Here is a 22,274-nt window from a genome sequence, read left to right as displayed (position 1 = left end):
CTAGACGGAAGCCATTGTAATAATAAAACTACTACTACTAATAATAATAATAACTCACTGCAGCAACAAGCTGCCTGAGGCTAACGGAGCTACACATGCTCCTCCTCCATTCCAATCTATTTATAGCCTACCTCTTCACACCCTCCAGGAAGTTCCCATTTCTCTTAGATGTTTCTTTACGACATCTTCCAGCTCCATTTGGGGACGAACTGCTTCTCGTTTAGCCCTAGACGGTTGAATGACATTGACGGTCTTAAGCAATCTGTCACCCTTCATCAGCAGAGCGTGTCCTAGCCAGAGTATCTCAATCTTACTCTCATTATAGCACTAAAAAGCACAGTTGAACGACATTTTTCGTGCAGGTTACTCTTTGAGATAAGGTTGCTACGGTCAGTCAGTCGGGTATCCAAAACAATCCGTAGCGAATTTATCTGGAAAACATCTAGCAAATTCTCCTATGTTTTTCAGAGCGCCCACGATTCAGAACCATACTTGGACCTCTATTACCACTGTAGCTTCCATATTCTAATCTTGGTTCGCAGATTTATCTTCCTATTCTTCCAGACCTTTTTTATAATAATAAATAAATATGATAATTCAGAACACTAATAAGAATTCTATATATGACAATAAGAATACGAATGATGATAAGACTCATCTTCTTACGTCCAAATAAACAGCAGTATTTGCTGATTCAAAAAGTATTGTTCAGGCGTTAATTAATGAAATCCTGAACACAAGGAGAGAGTGCTTACCCCATAGTTGCATATCATACCTTAAACAAGAAGAAAGCTACCTGTCATCCAGTGGAACCAAGCAAATCAAGGGATTTAAGGAAAGGAAAAAGAAAACCAACAAAGGCGAAGAAAAATCTGCCACACTAGGCATAAAGAGACACAGTATCTACAGTGACAGTTTCAATCCAATATACTGAGGTCTATCTACAAAGTAGATTACATTTTCCTCTACAACCACCAGGAGCAGCTCTAGTGCGGCCATCTTCGTATCTAGGTGTTATGCCACTCAGTCCGCATCTAGCCGTGCTAGTGGCATGCTCGTGTTGAATCCCGTCGAGATACAATGACAGTGTGAAGTTTCTGATTTAACTGAACATTCTGCAAACTGTGAGGTGCGCGCACCAATAAGGTTTTTGTCTGCAAAAACTATAAACCAATACAAATCTATCGAAGCTTAGTGATGTGAGTGATGATGAGGACTGCATCAATGGTGCATTCCATTTAAAAATGACCGAACAAATGTTCATGATGAAGAGCGAATTGGAAGACCGAGCATAGTTACTGCCGAATCAAACAGTTTGGGGTAACTAACTGTAAGTAAGGAGCAACCCGGCTCAATGGTAACCGAAACTCTAGAAAACGGAATTTTAATACCAATAGATACATACAAAGAATCAGATTTTAATGCTGATTTCAAATATATAAGTTTCATCCAATTTAATCCTACCCATCAACAGTTACGCGCCTGAGAAAATTGGGCTGATTTTCGAAAAGAGGGATAGACCCCCTAAAAGTTATAGAACCTTAATGAAAATCACACCATCATATTCAGTGTATCAGAGAACCCTACTGTAGAGGTTTCAAGCTCCTATCTACAAAAATGTGGAATTTTCTATGTTTTGCCAGAAGAAAGATCACGGATGCGTGTTTATTTGTTTTTTTTCCCAGGGGTGATCGTATCGACCCAGTCGTCCTAGAATATCGTGGGAGGGCTCATTGAAACGGAAATTAAAAGTTCTAGTGCCCTTTTTAAGTGACCAAAAAAAAATGTAGGGCAATTAGGCCCCCTCCCACGCTCATTTTTCCCAAAGTCACCCGATCAAAATTTTGAGATTGCCATTTTGTTCAGTATGGTCAAAAATATGTTAACTATGTCTTTTAGGATGACTTAGTCCCCCGAAGTCGTAGGGGGGAGGGCTGAAAGTTATGAACTTTACCCAATGTTAACATATAGTATTGGTTATTGGGAAGTATACAGAGGTTTTCAGGGAGGATTTTTTCTGGTAGTGGGGGGGGGTGGGGGTTATATGGGAGGATCTTTCCATGAAGGAAGTTGTCATGGGGGAAGGGACATTGCTATGAAGGGGGCACTAGATTTCCCAGCATTATTTAAAAAAAAGATCAGAAATCAAATATAAAAAACAAGTTTTTCAACTGAAAGTAAGGAGAAACATCGAACTTAAAACGAACAGAAAATATTACGTGCATGATTGGGTTCACCCCCTAGTCAATACCTCGCTCATTAAGCCAAAGATTTTTTAGTACTTTAATAATAGCTATTTATTCTAATTAAAGGCCTTTGTGATTAAAGGGTCATTCTTAAAGAATTGGAAAAAAATTCGAACTTTAGCTTCAAGAGCGAGGTATTGGCTAGGAGGCGAATCCCCTAATATACGTATTAAAAATATATAATTATAGAAATTCGTTACGTAAGTTAATTCGTAAGTTACGTATATTTATTAATAATAAAAACGTTTGTAAATAAGATTAAACAACTTTCGAGAAAGCCATTTAGCCCAATAAAAGTAAAATTAATATGCAAATTTTGTTTTAATTACTCATGTACGGTGATCCAAAATCAAAATCTGCATTAATTCAAAAACGTTCAAAAATCAAATAAAAAAAAGTTTTTTAAACTGAAAGCAAGGAACGACGTTAAAACTTAAAACGAACAGAAACTATTCCGTATGTGAAGGGGCTGCTCCCTCCTCAGCGCCTCGCTCTTTACGCTAAAGTTTGAATTTCTCACAACTCTATTTTCTTTAAACAATAAAAAGCGTAAAGAGCGAGGCGTTGAGGATGGGGCAGCCCCTTTCATATACGGAATAATTTCTGTTCGTTTTAAGTTTTAACGTCGTTCCTTACTTTCAGTTAAAAAAACTAGTTTTTTTTTATTTAATTTGTTCAAAAAGTCGATTTTCGGAGTTGAAAGTAGTACTTAAGTATGGCTTTCTATTGTATATGCAACATTTTTTTTTCTTAAACCTTGTTTACTGTTAATCCCAAAACATAATCTACTTTGTGAATAGCGCTCCTAAACAACAAAATCAAACAAGATAGGCCAGAACAAACAGAAAAATCAGTTATTAAAAGAAGGACAAGACAGTATCGTAAAGGAGGAATAATAAGACCAATAATAATAAACAACTAAGACAAATAAAACAAAATGTAAATAACGGAGAATGCTCTTAAAACTTCAATCAGGACACGCTAGATTGATCGAGAGATAGATCGTGTAGTCAATGTGAAAATAGTTTAAATTGTGATTGAGAAGAATTAAAATCTAATTTTTTTTTTGAATTTCCAATAGTGAAAAAAAGAAAAAGGCAAAAAGTCAAGAGTGCTCAAAATTTTCCAATCTACTGCAAACTGAATTGAAGCTGTCATTATAAATTTGGAAATATAAGTATCCATTACTGATCCCCTATTACATAACTTAATTAGAACCATGGTGTGCGAGCTTTGCTTTTAACATAGCAGCAAGCATAAACAAATCAAATTTCAGGTACTATATTTCTGTATTTATTGCGTGCAGCTTACTTGAAAGTCTTAAAAGAAAACTCCTTACTCTTCTAAAAAGCCATTCAAAAGCCATAACAGAAGACCAATTAACGTATCGGACCCCTTCAGCTGGCCGTTGACCCCCTCTCTCCACAGAAAGTCTCAGCTCCACTTCCGCCTATAACCTTATACTTATTCTGAGCAAATCAGGTGGGAACACCTAAAAGGGCATGGAGAGAGTGCTTTGTTGCACCTAACACACTCAAGTTAAACAAGCAAGGTCAGAAAGCCCTGTGCAGCTAATCGGGGCTATGCAGCTGACCATCACTTTTAAACATTTTAGAAGTACATCTGAATGCTATGATTCAACCGGGGCTATGCCGCTGACCATCACTTTTAAACATTTTAGAAGTACATCTATGACTATGACATAGATGTGACATCTATGACTATGTACAACTATGACACTTTTAAACATTAATTAAAAGAACTTTTTCCACAAAATAAGTTTTTCAAAGAAAAGTAAAGAACTCCATTAAACAAAAAATGAGCAAAACTAAAATCAAATAATCTACCAAGCGTGAAACTACCACATAAATAAATGAAACCCAAAACTAACAGAAATTACAATAATTAACCGAGTCAAACTCAAAACGAGCAGAAATTAACATAAGTTGGGCGCAAAACCCTTATGCCTTCCCAAGGCCGGAAAAAAATTTGTATTTTAGTGAAAAAAATATAAATGTTTTTACTTTTATAACTTTAATAAATCAAGTAATATTAACATTTTGATTACTAAATATCAGTATATGTATATTAAAAGGCCCTCCATCACACTATCGACTGCCCCCCCTAGACAATATGCTGCCTACGCCCATGCTTACGCTATTTGGATTTGGTAAAATTTTAAGAGCAGAAGTAGCCCCGAACGTTTGAACATAATACCCTCAGTCGTTCTTAGAATACTGCTGTGATGACGTGTTGGGTATTAGCATTATCATATTGCATTTTATTTTAATCTTTAGGTCAACGTTTAGTTTTTAAACATATAAAAATTGGATTTGAGGAAGACTAAAATCTATTCTATAAATCATATACAACAACTTTCTATATAAACCTTATATGCGCACAGGGCATAACTTACAACCCTTGCACTGAGGGCTCTGAGGGGTTTATCATCCTAAAAGACCTAATTTCCAAAACTTTCAACTACGTTGAACAAAATGGATATCTCTAAAATTTTGATTGGATGTGTTTGGGGAAATGGTGGGCGTGAGAGGGGCGTTAGTCGCTATCCAATCACTTTCAACTATTAAAAAAGGCACTAGCCCTTTCAATTTCCAATTGAATGAGCACCTTTGAAGTCTGTACGACAATACATTCTATAAAAACCTTATATGCCCCCAGGGCATAACTTAAAACCCTTGCCCCGAGGGTTGTGGGGGAGTGTACTCCTCAAAAAGATATTTTCTAGCTGGAAATCAACTACGCTGAACAAAATGGCTATCTCAAAATTTGGTTTGGTTGTGTTTGGGGGAATGATGGGCGTGGGGGGGGGGCTAGTTGCCCTCCAATCGCTTTCGACTATTAGAAAAGGGTACTAGCCCTTTCAATTTCAAATCGAATGAACCTTTCTTGAAGTTTCTACGACAACGCTTTCTATAAAAACCTTATATACCCCCAGGGCATAACTTAAAACCCTTGCCCCAAGGGTTGTAGGGAAGTGTCCTCCTCAAAAACATATTTTCTATCAAGAAATCAACTACACTGGACAAAATGGCTATCTCAAAATTTTGATTGGATGTGTTTGGGGGAATGATGGGCACGGTGGGGGGGGGGGGTTGGCTAGTTGCCCTCCAATCACTTTTGACCATTAAAAAGCCACTAGCCCTTTGAATTTCCAATCGAATGAGTTCTTTTTGAAGTTTCTACGACAACGCTTTCTATAAAAACGTTATATGCCCTCAGGGCATAACTTAAAACCCTAGCCTCGGAAGTTGTGGGGGAGTGTCCACCACAAAAAGGAATTTTTTATGTGGAATACAACTGCGCTCAACAAAATGGATCTCTAAAAATCTTGATTAGAGGTAATTAGGGGAATGAGGGGCGTGGGGGGGGGGGGGGCTAGGTTCCCTCCAATCAATTTGGACTACTAAAAAGGGCACTAGCCCTTTGAATTTCCAATCGAATGAGCCTTTCTTGAAGTTTCTACAACAACGCCTTCTATAAAATCCTTATATGCCCTCAGGGCATAACTTAAAACCCTTGCCCCGTGGGGGAGTGTCCTCCTTAGAAAGATATTTTCTAACTGGAAATCAACTACGCTGAACAAAATGACTATCACAAAATGTGTTTTGGAGGTGTTTGGAAGAATGACGTGCGTGGGGTGGACATGCAGTCCTCCAATCAATTTTGACTATTAAAAAGAGCACTGGCCACTACAATTTTAAATAAAATGAACCCTTTATGAACTTTCTACGACGTCTCCTTCGAAACGAAGTGCCCGGGTAATAAAAAAAAAAAAAAAAAAAAAAAAAAAAAAAAAAAAACAACAACACATTGTGCCCACATCGTTCTTTATTTAGGCAGCGCTAGCGCGCTGCCTATGATTTTAGAAGTACATCTATGACTATGACATAGATGTGACATCTATGACTATGTACAACTATGACACTTTTAAACATTTTATGACTAGCCGGGGCTATGCAGCTGACCAGCACTTTTAAACATTTTAGAAGTACATCTGCATGCTACGATTCAACCGGGGCTATGCAGCTGACCATCACTTTTAAACATTTTAGAAGTACATCTATGACTATGACATAGATGTGACATCTATGACTATGTACAACTATGACACTTTTAAACATGTTATGACTAACCGGGGCTATCCAGCTGACCATCACTTTTAAACATTTTAGAAGTACATCTGCATGCTACGATTCAACCGGGGCTATGCAGCTGACCATCACTTTTAAACATTCTAGAAGTACATCTATGACTATAACATAGATGTGACATCTATGACTATGTCCAACTATGACACTTTTAAACATTTTATGACTAACCGGGGCTATGCTGCTGACCATCACTTTTAAACATTTTAGAAGTACATCTGCATGCTACGATTCAACCGGGGCTATGCAGCTGACCATCACTTTTAAACATTTTAGAAGTACATCTATGACTATGACATAGATGTGACATCTATGACTATGTACAACTATGACACTTTTAAACATGTTATGATTAACCGGGGCTATCCAGCTGACCATCACTTTTAAACATTTTAGAAGTACATCTGCATGCTACGATTCAACCGGGGCTATGCAGCTGACCATTACTTTTAAACATTTTAGAAGTACATCTATGACTATGACATAGATGTGACATCTATGACTATGTACAACTGTGACACTTTTAAACATTTTATGACTAACCGGGGCTATGCTGCTGACCATCACTTTTAAACATTTTAGAAGTACATCTGCATGCTACGATTCAACCGGGGCTATGCAGCTGACCATCACTTTTAAACATTTTAGAAGTACATCTATGACTATGACATAGATGTGACATCTATGACTATGTACAACTTTGACACTTTTAAACATTTTATGACTAGCCGGGGCTATGCAGCTGACCAGCACTTTTAAACATTTTAGAAGTACATCTGCATGCTACGATTCAACCGGGGCTATGCAGCTGACCATCACTTTTAAACATTTTAGAAGTACATCTATGACTATGACATAGATGTGACATCTATGACTATGTACAACTATGACACTTTTAAACATGTTATGATTAACCGGGGCTATCCAGCTGACCATCACTTTTAAACATTTTAGAAGTACATCTGCATGCTACGATTCAACCGGGGCTATGCAGCTGACCATCACTTTTAAACATTATAGAAGTACATCTATGACTATGACATAGATGTGACATCTATGACTATGTACAACTATGACACTTTTAAACATGTTATGATTAACCGGGGCTATCCAGCTGACCATCACTTTTAAACATTTTAGAAGTACATCTGCATGCTACGATTCAACCGGGGCTATGCAGCTGACCATCACTTTTAAACATTTTAGAAGTACATCTATGACTATGAGATAGATGTGACATCTATGACTATGTACAACTATGACACTTTTAAACATGTTATGATTAACCGGGGCTATGCAGCTGACCATCACTTTTAAACATTTTAGAAGTACATCTGCATGCTGCCATTCAATACATACTATCTCAAAGAACGAGCAAAATTGGAAAGTAATTGGAAGCAAGTTATTTATACGAATGGAAATGCTAATTTGATTGCAACTCAAACTAAAGGCTTGACAAAGCAGCAACATCTTTCGCTTAATGGTAAAAATAATCACAAAATAATGCCCTGCCGCGTTAAAAATATTTTTTACAATGTTCCTAGAATCTATAAGCACTTCCAGTTTTGTTGAGCAAAACAAACTTTTTTTTTTAAGATAAACCTAAGAAAAGCGGGCAACATTTCTCCGTAATTAGTGGAAAATGGATGCTAAGACAAGAAAATCTGTTAGGTTAGCTCAAAGCCGGTACATATTTCGAAAATGAGCAAGGTTCAACTTCTCCGATGATACATATAAATGTATATAAAAAAAAGAAAGGAAGTCACTAAGGGGTAGCCTGACCCCAAAATTACCTCTGACTTGTCTTGTAGAGGTTAGATCCTGTTCCCAGGAGTCTTGGAATGGAACTGGCGCTACTGGTTCAAAATCTGGAGTAAAACGTCTCGCTGTTATGTTAGGATTCGTCCCTTGGCTCTTGCAACATTTGCACATACAGGAATGATACCTCAAACGTCCTTCGTCCAAATATGGGTGAGATAAGGCATCGGTAACGGATATCCGTCTACTCTGAATAATATATAAAATAAAATAAATAACAATTAAACAAATCAGTAGATATAAATTAAAAATAAAATAACGATATACAAATAAAATAAGAAAATAGGCTGATTTTGGCCTGGTTGAGTTCTGATCTGAATTTTTCAGGTTTGAAATAAAACCAGGTAAAAAATGTCATTGTACGATTTCAAAGACAGTTTCATCAGATACGTTAGATTTCATTTAAGCTTCTAATTTTTTTTTTGAAAAGATGGCCTATACAACACTTTTGGAATATAATACAAAAGTTTACATCCACCTATGCAAAATTATGGACAGTTCCCAGCAATAATCATCGATAACGTCTGTAACTAATGATCTGCCAATCACCATGACATTATGCAATGGATAGCGTCTCCAAACCAGAGATATAAGAGAAACTTCTGCACGTTTCCAATTATCATTAGAGATGATGTTATTCTTCCTCTTCTGTTAACAAAAGGCAAGCGAATGTCTCATCATATGGACTACATGCAACCAGGTTTCATCAACAGGTGACAGTTTTTATATTTTGGCAAACCTACCCTGTTTGAACCCACGACCTGGGGCCGAGCCGAGTTGAAAATTCGACGAAAAGTTCTTGTTTGGGAAGGGTGGGTGTAAGGAAACTAAGAACTTTGTGTTTGGGGGAAGGGGGCGAAATATTCTTGTCACTAGTTCTCACTAAAGAGCAAAAACTCGGTGTTTTGCCTATCATACAACAGGTGGATAGTTAACTGTGCCTACTTTATTATAAGGCAAGGGATTTCTGAGTAATCCAATATTTCGCTGTAACTACCAAAAGCCATAACAAAATGAAAGCATACACTCTTTGACATTTTTGTATCTAAATGTGTTCACCTTGAATTGGAACTTCCTGCCTTAAGTTTTCGTTGCTGCTATTTATGCAGGTATGTGCTTTATTTATTTATTAAATATTCAGATGCTTATATTATGTTAAATCTTTTGTAGGACATAAAATTAATCCATTCTATTACAAGATAAATTAAAAATAATTAAATTAAGCCTCTGGACCTCCATTTATGCATGTTCTTTCTGTTATTGGTATTTATACTTTCCAGTTTCAACAATTTAGCTATTGATCAATGATATATCATGCCTATATTACATTTATGTAGAGATAGAATATTCTCCGTTTCTTATCAATTGGCACTGGGACTTGATTTTATCTTTTTTGAGAAGCTAAGAATTTTACTACCCAGCAAGGGCGAAGGCTTCCAAGTTTAGATTAGAACATATAAATGAAAATTTAAAAAACAAAGGATTTTTCCACAGAATCAAATCTGAAAAAAAAATCAACAAATTAAAAAACTTAACCCGAACAAAATCAATTCAAGCAAAAATCATCTATCTAAAACACAACCTGATAAACTTCAACCAGCACAGAATAAATAAAGCTCACCAAAATCAATCTACAACAACTCTAACCCAGGAGACACCAATATAATAGAAAGCTGTTTAATTGCTTATTTTAAAGGAAATTGCTGCATTCACAAACCTTTTGTAATTAACAAAAAAACATTTTTAACATAAAATCTTTTTTTTACGAAAAAACTGCATTTTCATGTTCAAGATTGATGAATAGCGTCATAATCGTAGGTAGATAATTATCATAATAGGGAGCTGTTTAATGGCTCATTTTAAGGGAAATTGCTGTATTAAGAAATAGTGTTTCTTATACACTTTTATTTTTAAGGCGAACGGTAAAAATAGTTACCATTCCTGAATCACGTTGTTTACTATAACTATAAAATTTTCATACACTATTATGACGTCTTAGACATCACAAACATAATGGTACATATAAATTAGAAGTTGCCATAGTACAGCGGAGAAAGATCTCTCGTTCAACGTGCTCAGTGGTAACGATGTCGATTCCAACGTCAAAGCCGTATTTACTGGTTAGTTCTTTCGTCACCTGTTTAAGATATCGAATATTTTCTACTTTAAATGCTTTTTGGAAGGCTGGAAATTGACTTGCATCTAACACTATTTTCCTATCAAAGTAAAATAAACGGCATGTTGCTCGTTGTTACTCTATGGGTCCGTCCTTAGATCCCATAAGATGTAGTCTACAAAAACTCAAACCTTCTGACATATGGGAAATTAGTGAACATCCAACTGTTTAGGATAGAACCCTCTTTTTTCTTCTGATTCCTTATTCCCTTCAATAGCATTGTTGCTGTCATGACTTTTTTCACCTGCCTTACAAGAGCAAGTTCTTGATCTTAAAATTCAGCAGCTTTTCTTGAATAATCTTCGATTTAGGTTCACTATGAAAATGATTAAGGTTCACTATTCTTCAAAATTTCATCTATTTTCGATTGTACATAACCATGAACCATGTTATTCCACACGAGACTTTTTTAATTTTAAATAAATAACTGTACCAATCCCTTGTATAAGAATTTTAGCTATTTTTAAAACCATGATACAGATGAAACTTACATAATCCACATTTATAATGAACTATATGGATCCTTTATGTAAACTCCGGGTTCCAGCGGTAGCTAGCAACCTAGTACGAGACAATCAAGTCCAATATTAAAAAATGTGATAACTCATAACTCCTGAAAATAGTGTCAGATGAACACAAGAAGTACACCATTAGAACCACTTTGTCTGAAACCCCTATATAGAAAACTTACGGTCCCTTGGATTTGAATAACGAGGAAAATCTATTGGCTTGAAAAATAAGAAAAGTACATCTTTGTTTTTTTCTTCTTACTTTTCCTCAGATAGTGGGGCCATCAAGTAAAATGTAAAGTAAAATGACCATCATCAAGACTTAATGGCACCACAAATTTACATTAAAAGACCAAAAAATTCAATAGGATACCCCTCACTTACAGGATTGAAAACAAGCATTTGGCACAAGAGATGTACTGCTTCATGTGTGGCCTGGGCGGATAGGCTATAAAGTGAAGTTAGTGAGTTCATTTTATGTGGTGAACGAGCCATATGCTTCCTTGCGGCATCGCACGCTGTCAACATATCTTCAGGATTAGGAGTTCCCAATAAATCTGTTATCAGTTCAAGCTAAAAAAAAAACAATGATAACCTTATTTTTCTGAACAATTTAGAGTTTTTTTTTGTATAGGACACGAGAACAGAACTTGCTGCTTTGGAACTCTCATGGATTTTTTCTAAGATTTCAGTTCAAGCTAAAAAAAAACAAAAAACAATGATAACCTTATTTTTCTGAACAATTTAAAGTTTTTTTTTGTTTTTTGTATAGGACACGAGAACAGAACTTACTGCTTTGGAACTCTCGTGGAATTTTTCTAAGATTTAAGTTCAAGCTAAAAAAAACAATGATAACCTTATTTTTCTGAACAATTTAGAGTTTTTTGGTTATTTGTATAGGACACAAGAACAGAACTTACTGCTTTGGGACTCTCATGGATTTTTTCTAAGATTTCAGTTCAAGCTAAAAAAAAAACAATGATAACCTTATTTTTCTGAACAATTTAGTTTTTTTGTTTTTTGTATAGGACACGAGAACAGAACTTACTGCTTTGGAACTCTCATGGATTTCTTCTAAGATTTCAGTTCAAGCTAAAAAAAAAAAAAAAAAAAAAAAACAATGATAACCTTATTTTTCTGAACAATTTAGTTTTTTGGTTATTTGTATAGGACACAAGAACAGAACTTCCTGCTTTGGAACTCTCATGGATTTTTTCTAAGATTTCAGTTCAAGCTAAAAAAAAAACAATGATAACCTTATTTTTCTGAACAATTTAGTTTTTTTGTTTTTTGTATAGGACACGAGAACAGAACATACTGCTTTGGAACTCTCATGGATTTCTTCTAAGATTTCAGTTCAAGCTAAAAAAAAAACAAAACAAAAAAAACAATGATAACCTTATTTTTCTGAACAATTTAGAGTTTTTTTTTTTTTTTTTTGTATAGGACACGAGAACAGAACTTACTGCTTTGGAATTCTCATGGATTTTTTCTAAGATTAAATAAAAAAAACTAGTTTTTTAAACTGAAAGTAAGGAGCGACATTAAAACTTAAAACGAACAGAAATTATTCCGTATATAAAAGGAACTGTCCCCTCCTCAACGCATCGCTCTTTACGCTAAAGTTTTTTATTGTTTTAAAAAATAAAATTGTGAGACAGAGTCAAACTTTAGCGTAAAGAGCAGGGCGTTGAGAAGGGGAGAGCCCCTTTCATATACGGAATAATTTCTGTTCGTTTTAAGTTTTAATGTCGCTCCTTACTTTCAGTTTAAAAAACTTGTTTTTTTTTATTTAATCTTAGAAAATTTTATTTAATCTTTGAGCGTGGGAGGGGGCCTAGTTGCCCTCCATTTTTTTTGTCACTTAAAAAGGGAACTAGAAGTTTTAATTTCCATTCCAATGAGCCCTCCCACGATATTCTAGGACCACTGGGTCGATACTATCACCCCTTAAAAAAAAAAAAAAAAAAAAAAAAAAAAAATAAACACGCATCCGTGATCTTTCTTCTGGCAAAAAATGCAAAATTCCACATTTTTTTAGATAAGAGCTTGAAACCTCTACAGTAGAATTCTCTGATACGCTGAATATGATGGTGTGATTTTCATTAAGGTTCTATAACTTTTAGGGGGTCTTTCCCCCTTTTTTCGAAAATCAGCCAAATATTCTAAGTAACTTTTGATGGGTAGGACTAAACGTGATGAAACTTATATATTTGAAATCAGCATTAAAATCTAATTCTTTTGATGTATCTATTTGTATCAAAATACCGTTTTCTAGAGTTTCGGTTACCATTGAGCCGGGTCGCTCCTTACTTACAGTTCGTTACCACGAACTGTTTGATTTCATCAGAATTTCCCACTTTACAGTTTTACTGGAAATTCCGTTTTACGTTACCGTTAACGTTTTACTGGAAATTCTCTGTAGCGACCATATTTCCAAAATTTTAAATACTGCTATTTACTGACTATCAAATACCTTTTACTTGAAGTCCCATAGCTTGAATTGAATTTAATACAGTGAGTGTAAATGGAAAAGTGTAAAGTTAAGAGCCAAAGGAGTAAACATATAATGTTCCGAGAGTTAATTGTACCAGTACCCAGAGATAATTGTCTATAATTTCTCTTGTTCCCTCATCTTGTCTCTCTTTTAGTTACTTTGGTCTTACTTTTGGTTTAATTGCGTCTCTTTTTTAGCTTTTCTTCTTCCCTCATCTCGTCTCTCTTTTACTTACTAGTTTGGTTGGCTGAAAGAGAATCAGCGGGAAAATTTTTATTTCTAACGCGATTGTTGGTTTACGATAGAAGTTACGATAGAATGTTGGTTTACGATACGATAGAAGTTTTTTTTTTTTTTTGGGGGGGGGGGGTCTTTTTTATTATCCTTAAATTATCCATAGGTTAGATTGCACAGCATAGATAATTGATAACATGCAATTTTTGCAAGCCAAGCTGTAATTATAAACAAGAGTAAACACGAATGTTGTTTAGAAAATTTATCACTTTAAACAAAAGTCTTCAACCTTTAAACACTCAAAAATTGTATTTACCACGTTTTACGTCCTTTTTCAAATTTGCCAACTAGGTCGATACCACAAACTATTAGTAAACGAATTTCAAGATCATAATCGACGGTATTTAAACGAAAGGGAGCCTATTGCTACTTCCACTTACTACTCCCTGCAGCACCAAGCGGCCCGAAGCCAACACAGATGGCTATGCTCATCCTCCCCCAAATCTATTAACTCTTTACCCCCTCCCAAGGAGTTCCGAATTCCTTTAAATTCTTCTTTAAAACATCTTCCCACCCCATTCAGCGACGACCCACTTTTCGTTTGGCGTAATAAATCGATTTAATTTGGCTTTGAATTTATCCACCATGAACACTTACCCCACAAGTGTTAAGATACCTTTCAACTCGTTATGTATCCTCGATTTTTTTGTTTGTTCCGAGGATTCTCCTTCCAACCTCCGAAATCACTTCCGAACAGGTTTTAATCCATTTTGTAGATTATTTTCTTTAAATCTAACCGCCCGAAAAGAGTTGGAAACTAACAGCTCTGAGAGCTGGGGCAGTTGGGCAGTATCTGGAATGGACTGGCCCTGTCCCTAGATGTTCATAATTTGCACCATTTCTCAAAAATTATCTACCACTCTCACAACCACCTTACTACACTGGGATATAATTGTCGCTTTCAATAAAACTTATCATTTTTTATGTGTGCTGTGATCAATCGACCATTAATGTTTTATGCGTGTATGTGTTTCCTATGTATTTTTTATGTGTTTCAATTTGACTTTTTAATGGCCACCAAAACCATTTCTAACTTTTAAGCTATGAAAGCAATGACGAGAGCTTTCATTTAGCCAAGATGTAGAGGCGGGATAAAAACTTACATTGAGCCTGAAGATAGCCTTAAAGTCTGACAAACTTAGAAGATTACCCAAATAAAGCACCGTATGCTCAGGTATGCTGTGCAGTCTGTCTGCACGAATCATTCCGGTAAGCTGTGGTAAACATTTTGGTAAATCTCCTGGGTTCTGGGAGGTTTCCTTAGTCAATACCCGTTAGATTTCCTGCACGAAATTATGGTAGATTCCCAGACAAGTAATAGTCATAAAGTCTGAGAGCAAATCTGACAACCCTGCCTGTTCCATCAATGTACATGTGCACACATTATGCACGTTACAAATTTGCACGTTACAACATTATGCACGTTACACCTGATTGTATATCTAACAAATTTAAGCTTCTGCACATCTGAAAAACAACTCCATCTAGATTCCAAATATATAACAGTTTATTAGCGCGTGCGATTTGATGTTTTTGACCTTTCTTCCTCCACCTGAAGGGACTAATACTTTGTGTTGTGTGTTTATATTTTCTGTTACTCTGTGTTACTACTGAGTCTTATTATTATTATGTACTAAGCTGAGTGAGTCTCTGATTATGTGCTGTCAACAAAGGTTGAATAATTAGGTGGACTTTCCGACAACCTAAAACTTGGTGCTAAAGAATTGTTTAGTTTGTTGTCTCATCCCACTCGTTTCTTTTCAAACTTTTTTTTAAATATTCATTTAAGGCAAGGTTTGAATGCTTGGGTCGATGGGAACAGTTTCTTAAAAGAAATCGCTACTTTATGTAAAGAACATTTATATTCTTGTATATTCTAGTTTTTTTTTTTTATATTTACAAAAGGAATCGTTACTACATTTATTATATATATATATATATATATATATATATATATATATATATATATATATATATATATATATATATATATATAATAAAAAATATTAAAAAGAATTTTATAAAAGAATAAAAAATAGAGAAATAAAAAGGGACAAAAATTAGCATTTTTTTTTCTTCAAGATTCCAAACCACCAGCTATAGTAATTATCATTTGACATTTTCAATTTACCCTATCCCTTGCACATCCTGTAGCAAGAATATTTGCCCTTTTTCATTAGGATAAATACCAAAAATAATTTTCTGTCCCAACGCTTGGTGCATCACCAAGCGTGCATCACCAAGCGTGCATCACCAATGCATCACCCTTTGCAAATACATTGTGAAGATAATTCTTGTTCACTCGTTCTATTTCGCCAGAAGCTTTCAAAACCATACCTGTTGTATAGGAGTTTGCGCCTGGAACAAAATCCTTCTTCCTAGAAGTTCACCAAAGATGCACCCAACACTCCAGACATCCACGGCGGCTGTATAATGTTTTGCCCCCATCAAAATTTCAGGAGCTCTATAATACTGAGTCACAACTTCTTGGGTCATCGCAACATTTGGATCAGGTTCCTCAACACGTGCAAGGCCAAAGTCACATATCTAAAATAACAAATTATAGAAAAATATATATAAAAAAAAACATTTTAGTAAAAAAAATCATTTTCAAAAGAAAAAAAAAGTGGATCTCGAGAAAAATTTCCGATAATAACGCTGGAGGATTTTTCCATGGATGAATTTTTAATGGGGGAAGGGAATTTTTCATGAAGAGGGTGCCGGATTTCTCAGCATTATTTATTGGAGCAAACAGTTAAAGAAACAAAAATCCTGAAGTTATTTTTACCCCATCATTTGGTTCATCAAAATCGATACAGTGATGTCTCTTCTGCTTTTATTTTCTCTGTCGCTTAGGTCAAATCTCTTAGGCCTCTGAACATTTCAAGGGACAATATATATTTAAATCTAAAACTGTAAACATTAAAGGAGCATCCTATCCAGTTCTAACTCGCATATTCATTGACTCATTTATTCGGTAAAATGAACTTTTCAGTTTTCCAAGGGCCAAAATTGGTTTTTTTTTAATTAAAGCCCTCCTGTTTGAACGTATATATAGGTGCTATTCTAAAAGCAAAGAACTCAGTTCCATGAAATCTTTATTTAAACATGTTTTCATTCTAGTATCAAATTTGTTTGTATGGACCAAGACATATTTCTAAATTAATTTACAATAAAATACATTCAAATAATATAACTAACTACTATCCTGTAATAACTTTCCTTCTAGAAACTTATTTGACTATTTTAGCATATAAATAATGTATCTTTGATATATAATAAAACTCACCCAAATAATATGTCTTTTTGCAAGGTTGTTATTTCAAATGCAAGTAATATAAAAATAACAATAATAATTTGTTTTTAACCCACATCATATGCGAAAAGAACAGGTATGAAGCATAACCAAAAAGAAGAAGAGAATACACTGCAATACATTAGTACATGCAAACATAAAAAATACGCAAGAGCAGAGTAAAAAAGGAAAGAAAAAAATATTGAGATATCGTGTGTCTAAAAATAAAACATCCTGAAAGACCTAATTTCAAAAACTTTCAACTACGTTTAATAAAATGGCTATCTAAAAATTTTGATTGGATGTTTTTGGGGAAAAGGTGGGCGTGAGAGGGGGGTTAGTTGCCCTCAAATAACTATCAAGACGCGGATAAAGGCTGACAAGTTTCTAAAAATTTCGGACATGTCCATATTTTAATAAGATAAATTTTATTAGACAAGATTATAAAAATCTTGGAGGTTAAAAAAAAAACATTAATAAGCTTAAATATTCGTGAAAATGAGACAGAAAAGTGGATTTGAAAAATGTCCTATAAATATACGCGTGTATGGGAAATATTGAAAAGTATAGGCGTGCATGGATAATTTAATATCACCCAGATGCAGATCCAGGAGGTGGTTTTCGGGAAACGCCCCTGCCCCACAGAAGGTAAAAATTGCGCTAATTACAGGGTCGGATGGGTAAAAAATACTGACGGGAGAAACAAACTTTATCGGTGCTCCACCCCCAAAAAATTAATCCTGTATTCATCCCTGTTATCACCCAGAGTGTTAGGGAGGCAGCCAGAGTCCTTTTCCAAAGAGGAGGAGATCTGATGCTTGGAACAGAATTTAGTTCGCCCAAAGATACATATTTTCCCCATTTCTTTTCAGGGGGACGTGTCCACGAAAATATTGAGGGCAGGAGGTATACCTTCGGGCAGGTATGGGTCGTGTTTATGTCCTAACGAATTTTAGATGTTTTCACCTTTTTAAAAAGTCTTAATACTCGCTCCAAAAAAGATAATTAGCAGAAAATCAGCACACTTTGAGAATAGAAAACAAAAAAAGCACCTTATGCATGATGTTTCATGAAACGTCAGGTCAAGTCCATTTTTACATTTGCAGTTGTTTTAATCCACAAATCAATTGATTTACTCTCATAACTTTGTAAATTCAGAAGAGCTTTCCTTAGCGATTCACAAGAAATAAAGATGAATACAAAAACGGACAAAAATTTGTTTTATTCAATATGAAATTATCAATTATTACGTAAAATTCAAAAAATTTCATAGGGTTTATCATTCAATCCTTCTTTTTCCTTTTCTTTATTTCCTTATTTTAACTCTCCTTGTTCTTTATTTTTTAAGTTGACCCCCCCCCCTTAAAAGAAATTGGAAATTTGCAAATTAAGATCACATTTTAAACTTAATATAATTGTTTTTTATTTTTTAAAACGCCCTACATTAGAACGTTAAATGGGATATCCCATTTCCTTCAAAGTATTTCCCTCTATTTTCTCCAGCTCCGAAGGAGAAGAGAATAGTGAAAACGCAGTATGGGCATTTCTATGCAGTCAGCTTTAAAGTAGTCGTGCTCTCCCAAAGAGTACTATGACATACATTCTAGACCGAGAAAGGCTCAAATTTTGTAAATTCAGATTCTATTTCCTAAAGTTTTTCAACTCTTCAGAACAATTTGACAAATGTGAATACAAAACTTTCCCTGTTCCTTGGCAACATATTGGCAATATGTTCCTTGGCTGTTCTTTGGTTTTACGTTATGTATAGTCCTCAGTTGCTCTCCAGATGAGATCTCGTCCCCCCTTTTGGATGGTTTAAGGTAAATCTATATGTTTTGATTGGTTTTTCATATCCTCTTGTGAATATAGTTTATGTATTTGCTAAGCATAAAAGAATTATAATAATTATGTTACTCTGTGCGCGTTTGTTCATGCTAGCAGTTTTTTTTTAATCTAATTTTTTTATCTCCTGGTTGGTTTATGAAGGAAATTACTGCATATTTTATCCGCACAGGATCCCTAGAGTTTAATGGCTAACGATTTTTATTCATTTTCTTCCTCGGTTTGGTTTCTCTAATGAATTACTTCTTCTTCTTTTGCAAATACCATATCAAAAAATACCTACCTTTAGCACACAATTGCTGTTGACCAACAAATTTCCAGGTTTAATATCCCGATGCAACACTCTCGCCGAATGTAAATATTTCAATCCACGAAGAATTTGGTAAAGAAAGACTTTTATGTGATCTGAGGATAGATGTTGTGGTGATACAATTATCTTGTGGAGATCGCTTTGCATTAGCTCAGTAATAACGTAGCTAAAAATAGAGGGTAATATTAAGAAATAAAAACAAAAAATCATAACGTAACAAATCATACATTGTTGCAACAAAACCTAAACAATCATAACATTTGTGCAAATGGAGGTACTTGTTAATTAAACGAAACACACCCAAGAAGTGACGTTAGGTTAATCCTAATGAAATATAACCTTTAGTTTATATAATAACATAATTTGGGCTATATATTTGCACATTAAGAAGGATGGGGGTAACGTATTTTGACAGCGTACCTAACCTAACCCCCACCCCCCTAAAGTGCGAACATATAGACCAAATTTTATAAGTCCAATGCATTCTATCCCCCGTCACTTGTCTTTTTGGCTATGAAACCGGTTTTCTGAAATCTAACCTAAGCATGATTCTTGACTATGTTTCGTTTAACTAACAGGTACCCAAATAGAAATTATAAAATGAAAAAAAAAAAAATGTCCAAATAAAAAAGTAAAGAAAATGAAAAATCTCCTAAAAAGGCAACGTTACACTCTTTGGTGTACAGCGCAAAGAGAACGTGCAACTTATAAGAGTGGAAACTGGCTCTAGTAAAACAAAAAATAATAAAATAAAACCACCACTAACTATATACCGTTTGCGTTTCTTGGCATTTTTTTCAAACTTCACAATTACGTTTTGTTTCAAAACTGATTTCCGACGCAAGGACCTAAGTATTCAAAAAGCGTCGTTAATCTGATACAATATAATACCAAAACTGACTATCTGACACTTATTACTACACTATGAAACGCCAAACGCTAGATGGCATTTGCGACTTTTTTTTCTTCGATACTAGCACCAATTTGTACTCTTGCAAGATTACCCCTATTCTTTGGTAGTGCTTATAGAAAAAATCAGGTTAATACATCAACCAGATGTGAGATCAAAACTCTACGTGACATGATTTGGAAAAAATACACAAAAGCTTAGGCTTATTCTTATGTCTAGTGAAGAAGATTTATTCTTTTCATAATTCAAAGTGTTTAATTAATTCTCAAAGAATTAGGAGAATTCATGGAGGTCCCAGGGACTTCTTGCTGCCCGGTTCTAAGCCAGCTCAAGCACTTCGGTGTATACTTAAGAAGATGTTTGACCTCTATTGTACACTGGTATGCTGGATCATTGAGTTTCCTGGTGTCGAAATAATTTCCAGCATTTAAAGAACACGAAAATTGGAACTTGGAATGTGACGACGTTAAAAAATGACTGTTGTATCGACAATTTAACTGACGAATTCAGACGATTCGAACTGGACTTATTAGGAATTTCAGAAACTCATATCCCAGGGTTAGGAAGCATAAAATTAGGTGGTATAGAATTTGTTTACGCAGGCAGGAAGGATGGGGCACATTGACAAAGAGGAGGGCTCATGATGAATAAGGAAGCTGCTAAGTCTTGTTTAGGCTGGGAAAGTATTAATAATAGAATACTAATTGCTCATTTTATGACTAGAAAGTTCAGGGTTTCAGTTATAGTAGTATACGTCCCTGTAGAACCAGCAGACAGAGATACTAGGGACTCAGATGAATTTTAGTTACAGTTACAGGAGCAAATAGACAAGGTCCCAGGTAGAAATATGATGTTATTACTGGGAGATTTTAATGCCCAGGTTGGTAAAAATAGGGATAGATGGTATCCTACCTTAGGTAAGTTTGTTGTTGGAAAAGAAAACAGTAATGGCTACAGATTTTTGCAATTTCGTGGGTAAAGTAATCTAGTTATAACCAGTACGGTGTTTGGTCATAAAATGTCTCATATATTAACATTATCTTCACTTGATGGAAATACAGCTGACCTTATTGATTATATTATAGTAAGCCGAAGACTGGCAGGATCATTACAAGATACTAGGGTATATAGAGGTGTTGCTATTGATGTTAAAAGTAGAGATCAGCATCTAGTAGTGTCAAGAGTTAATTTAAAGCTGAAATATCGTAAGGGTAACTACCTCCCGGGAAGTTGTAATGTTGGTAGACTCCAGGATGAGAATTTGAGGGAAACTTTCCAGGAACAGTTGAATACTAAACTTGAGAGTTTAAAATTTGATAATGTGGAAGATAGTTGGAATAATTTAAAAAAAATAATTTGTGAAGTTGCTGAAGGTGTTTTAGGGAAGAAAGCTAGAACTGCAGCTAAGAATATTAGTGAAAAAGCTTTATGTTTAATAGAAAGGAGAAAGGACTTGTACAAGAATTATCTGAGTGATAGATCGTATGAAAACAAAAGAAATGTAAATTGAGTGGAGAAAGCATTAAAATATAAACTAAGGAGTTGTGAAGTGGAGACCATGGATAAAATTGCCGAGGATCTGGATGATGCAGATAGACGGCATAATAGTAAAATGTTGTAATGGCCTGTTAATAAATTAAGAGGGAGTAGTCAATCTGGACTTGGCCCAGTTGAAGATAGGAATTGGGTCGCAATTAGCGATAAAGAAAAAAGTAAATAGGGATGAGCCGAACATTTTGAGAACTTGCTTAATTGAGATAAAGATACAGGAAATAATATAGAGGAAAATGAAAAAGTTTGTCATTCTTTGGATGTGAAGGAAGATATGTTTTGTGAGGAGGAATTAGCAACAGTACTAAAAGGATTAAAGAATTATAAGGCTCCTGGTGCTGATAGGGTGGTAAATGAGTTACCTAAATATGGTGGCGCTGAGGTTGAAAATAAGTTATTGAAGATTATGAATATGATCTTTTAAAATGGGGAAGTACCTAACGATTTTAGGAAAACCTTAATTAAGCCACTTTATAAGAAAGTTGTTAAAGTGAGTGTGGTAATTATCGAGGCATTAGTCTGGTCTCTGTAGATAGTAAACTACTTAGTAATATGATACTTTTTAGACTGAGAGATGCCGTAGACAAAGTTTTAAGAGAAGAGCAGTGCGGTTTTAGAAAAGGTAGAGGATGTGTCAATCAAATTTTCACTCTTAGG

At 34.9% G+C, this 22,274-nt stretch overlaps 1 protein-coding gene across 1 annotated transcript in view; it reads right to left on the bottom strand.

Annotated features, from left to right (window-relative positions):
• Window positions 1–22,274, bottom strand: part of nmo (serine/threonine-protein kinase nemo) — a 67,025-nt gene that overhangs the window by 7,938 nt on the left and 36,813 nt on the right. The window contains exons 6-9 of the mRNA XM_089087111.1: window positions 19,130–19,322; window positions 16,047–16,256; window positions 11,303–11,491; window positions 8,209–8,422 (exon numbers count right to left, since the gene is read on the bottom strand). Coding sequence (XP_088943237.1) covers window positions 8,209–8,422; window positions 11,303–11,491; window positions 16,047–16,256; window positions 19,130–19,322 — 806 coding nt within the window. The remainder of the gene's footprint in view (window positions 1–8,208; window positions 8,423–11,302; window positions 11,492–16,046; window positions 16,257–19,129; window positions 19,323–22,274) is intronic.

The sequence above is a fragment of the Artemia sp. Qi Xiang Cuo genome, chromosome 3 (assembly GCF_049724085.1).
Source record: "Artemia sp. Qi Xiang Cuo chromosome 3, ASM4972408v1, whole genome shotgun sequence".
Lineage (NCBI taxonomy): Eukaryota > Metazoa > Arthropoda > Branchiopoda > Anostraca > Artemiidae > Artemia > Artemia sp. Qi Xiang Cuo.
The sequence above is the reverse complement of the archived record's forward strand: the minus strand, read 5'-3'. Positions and strand labels throughout refer to the sequence as shown.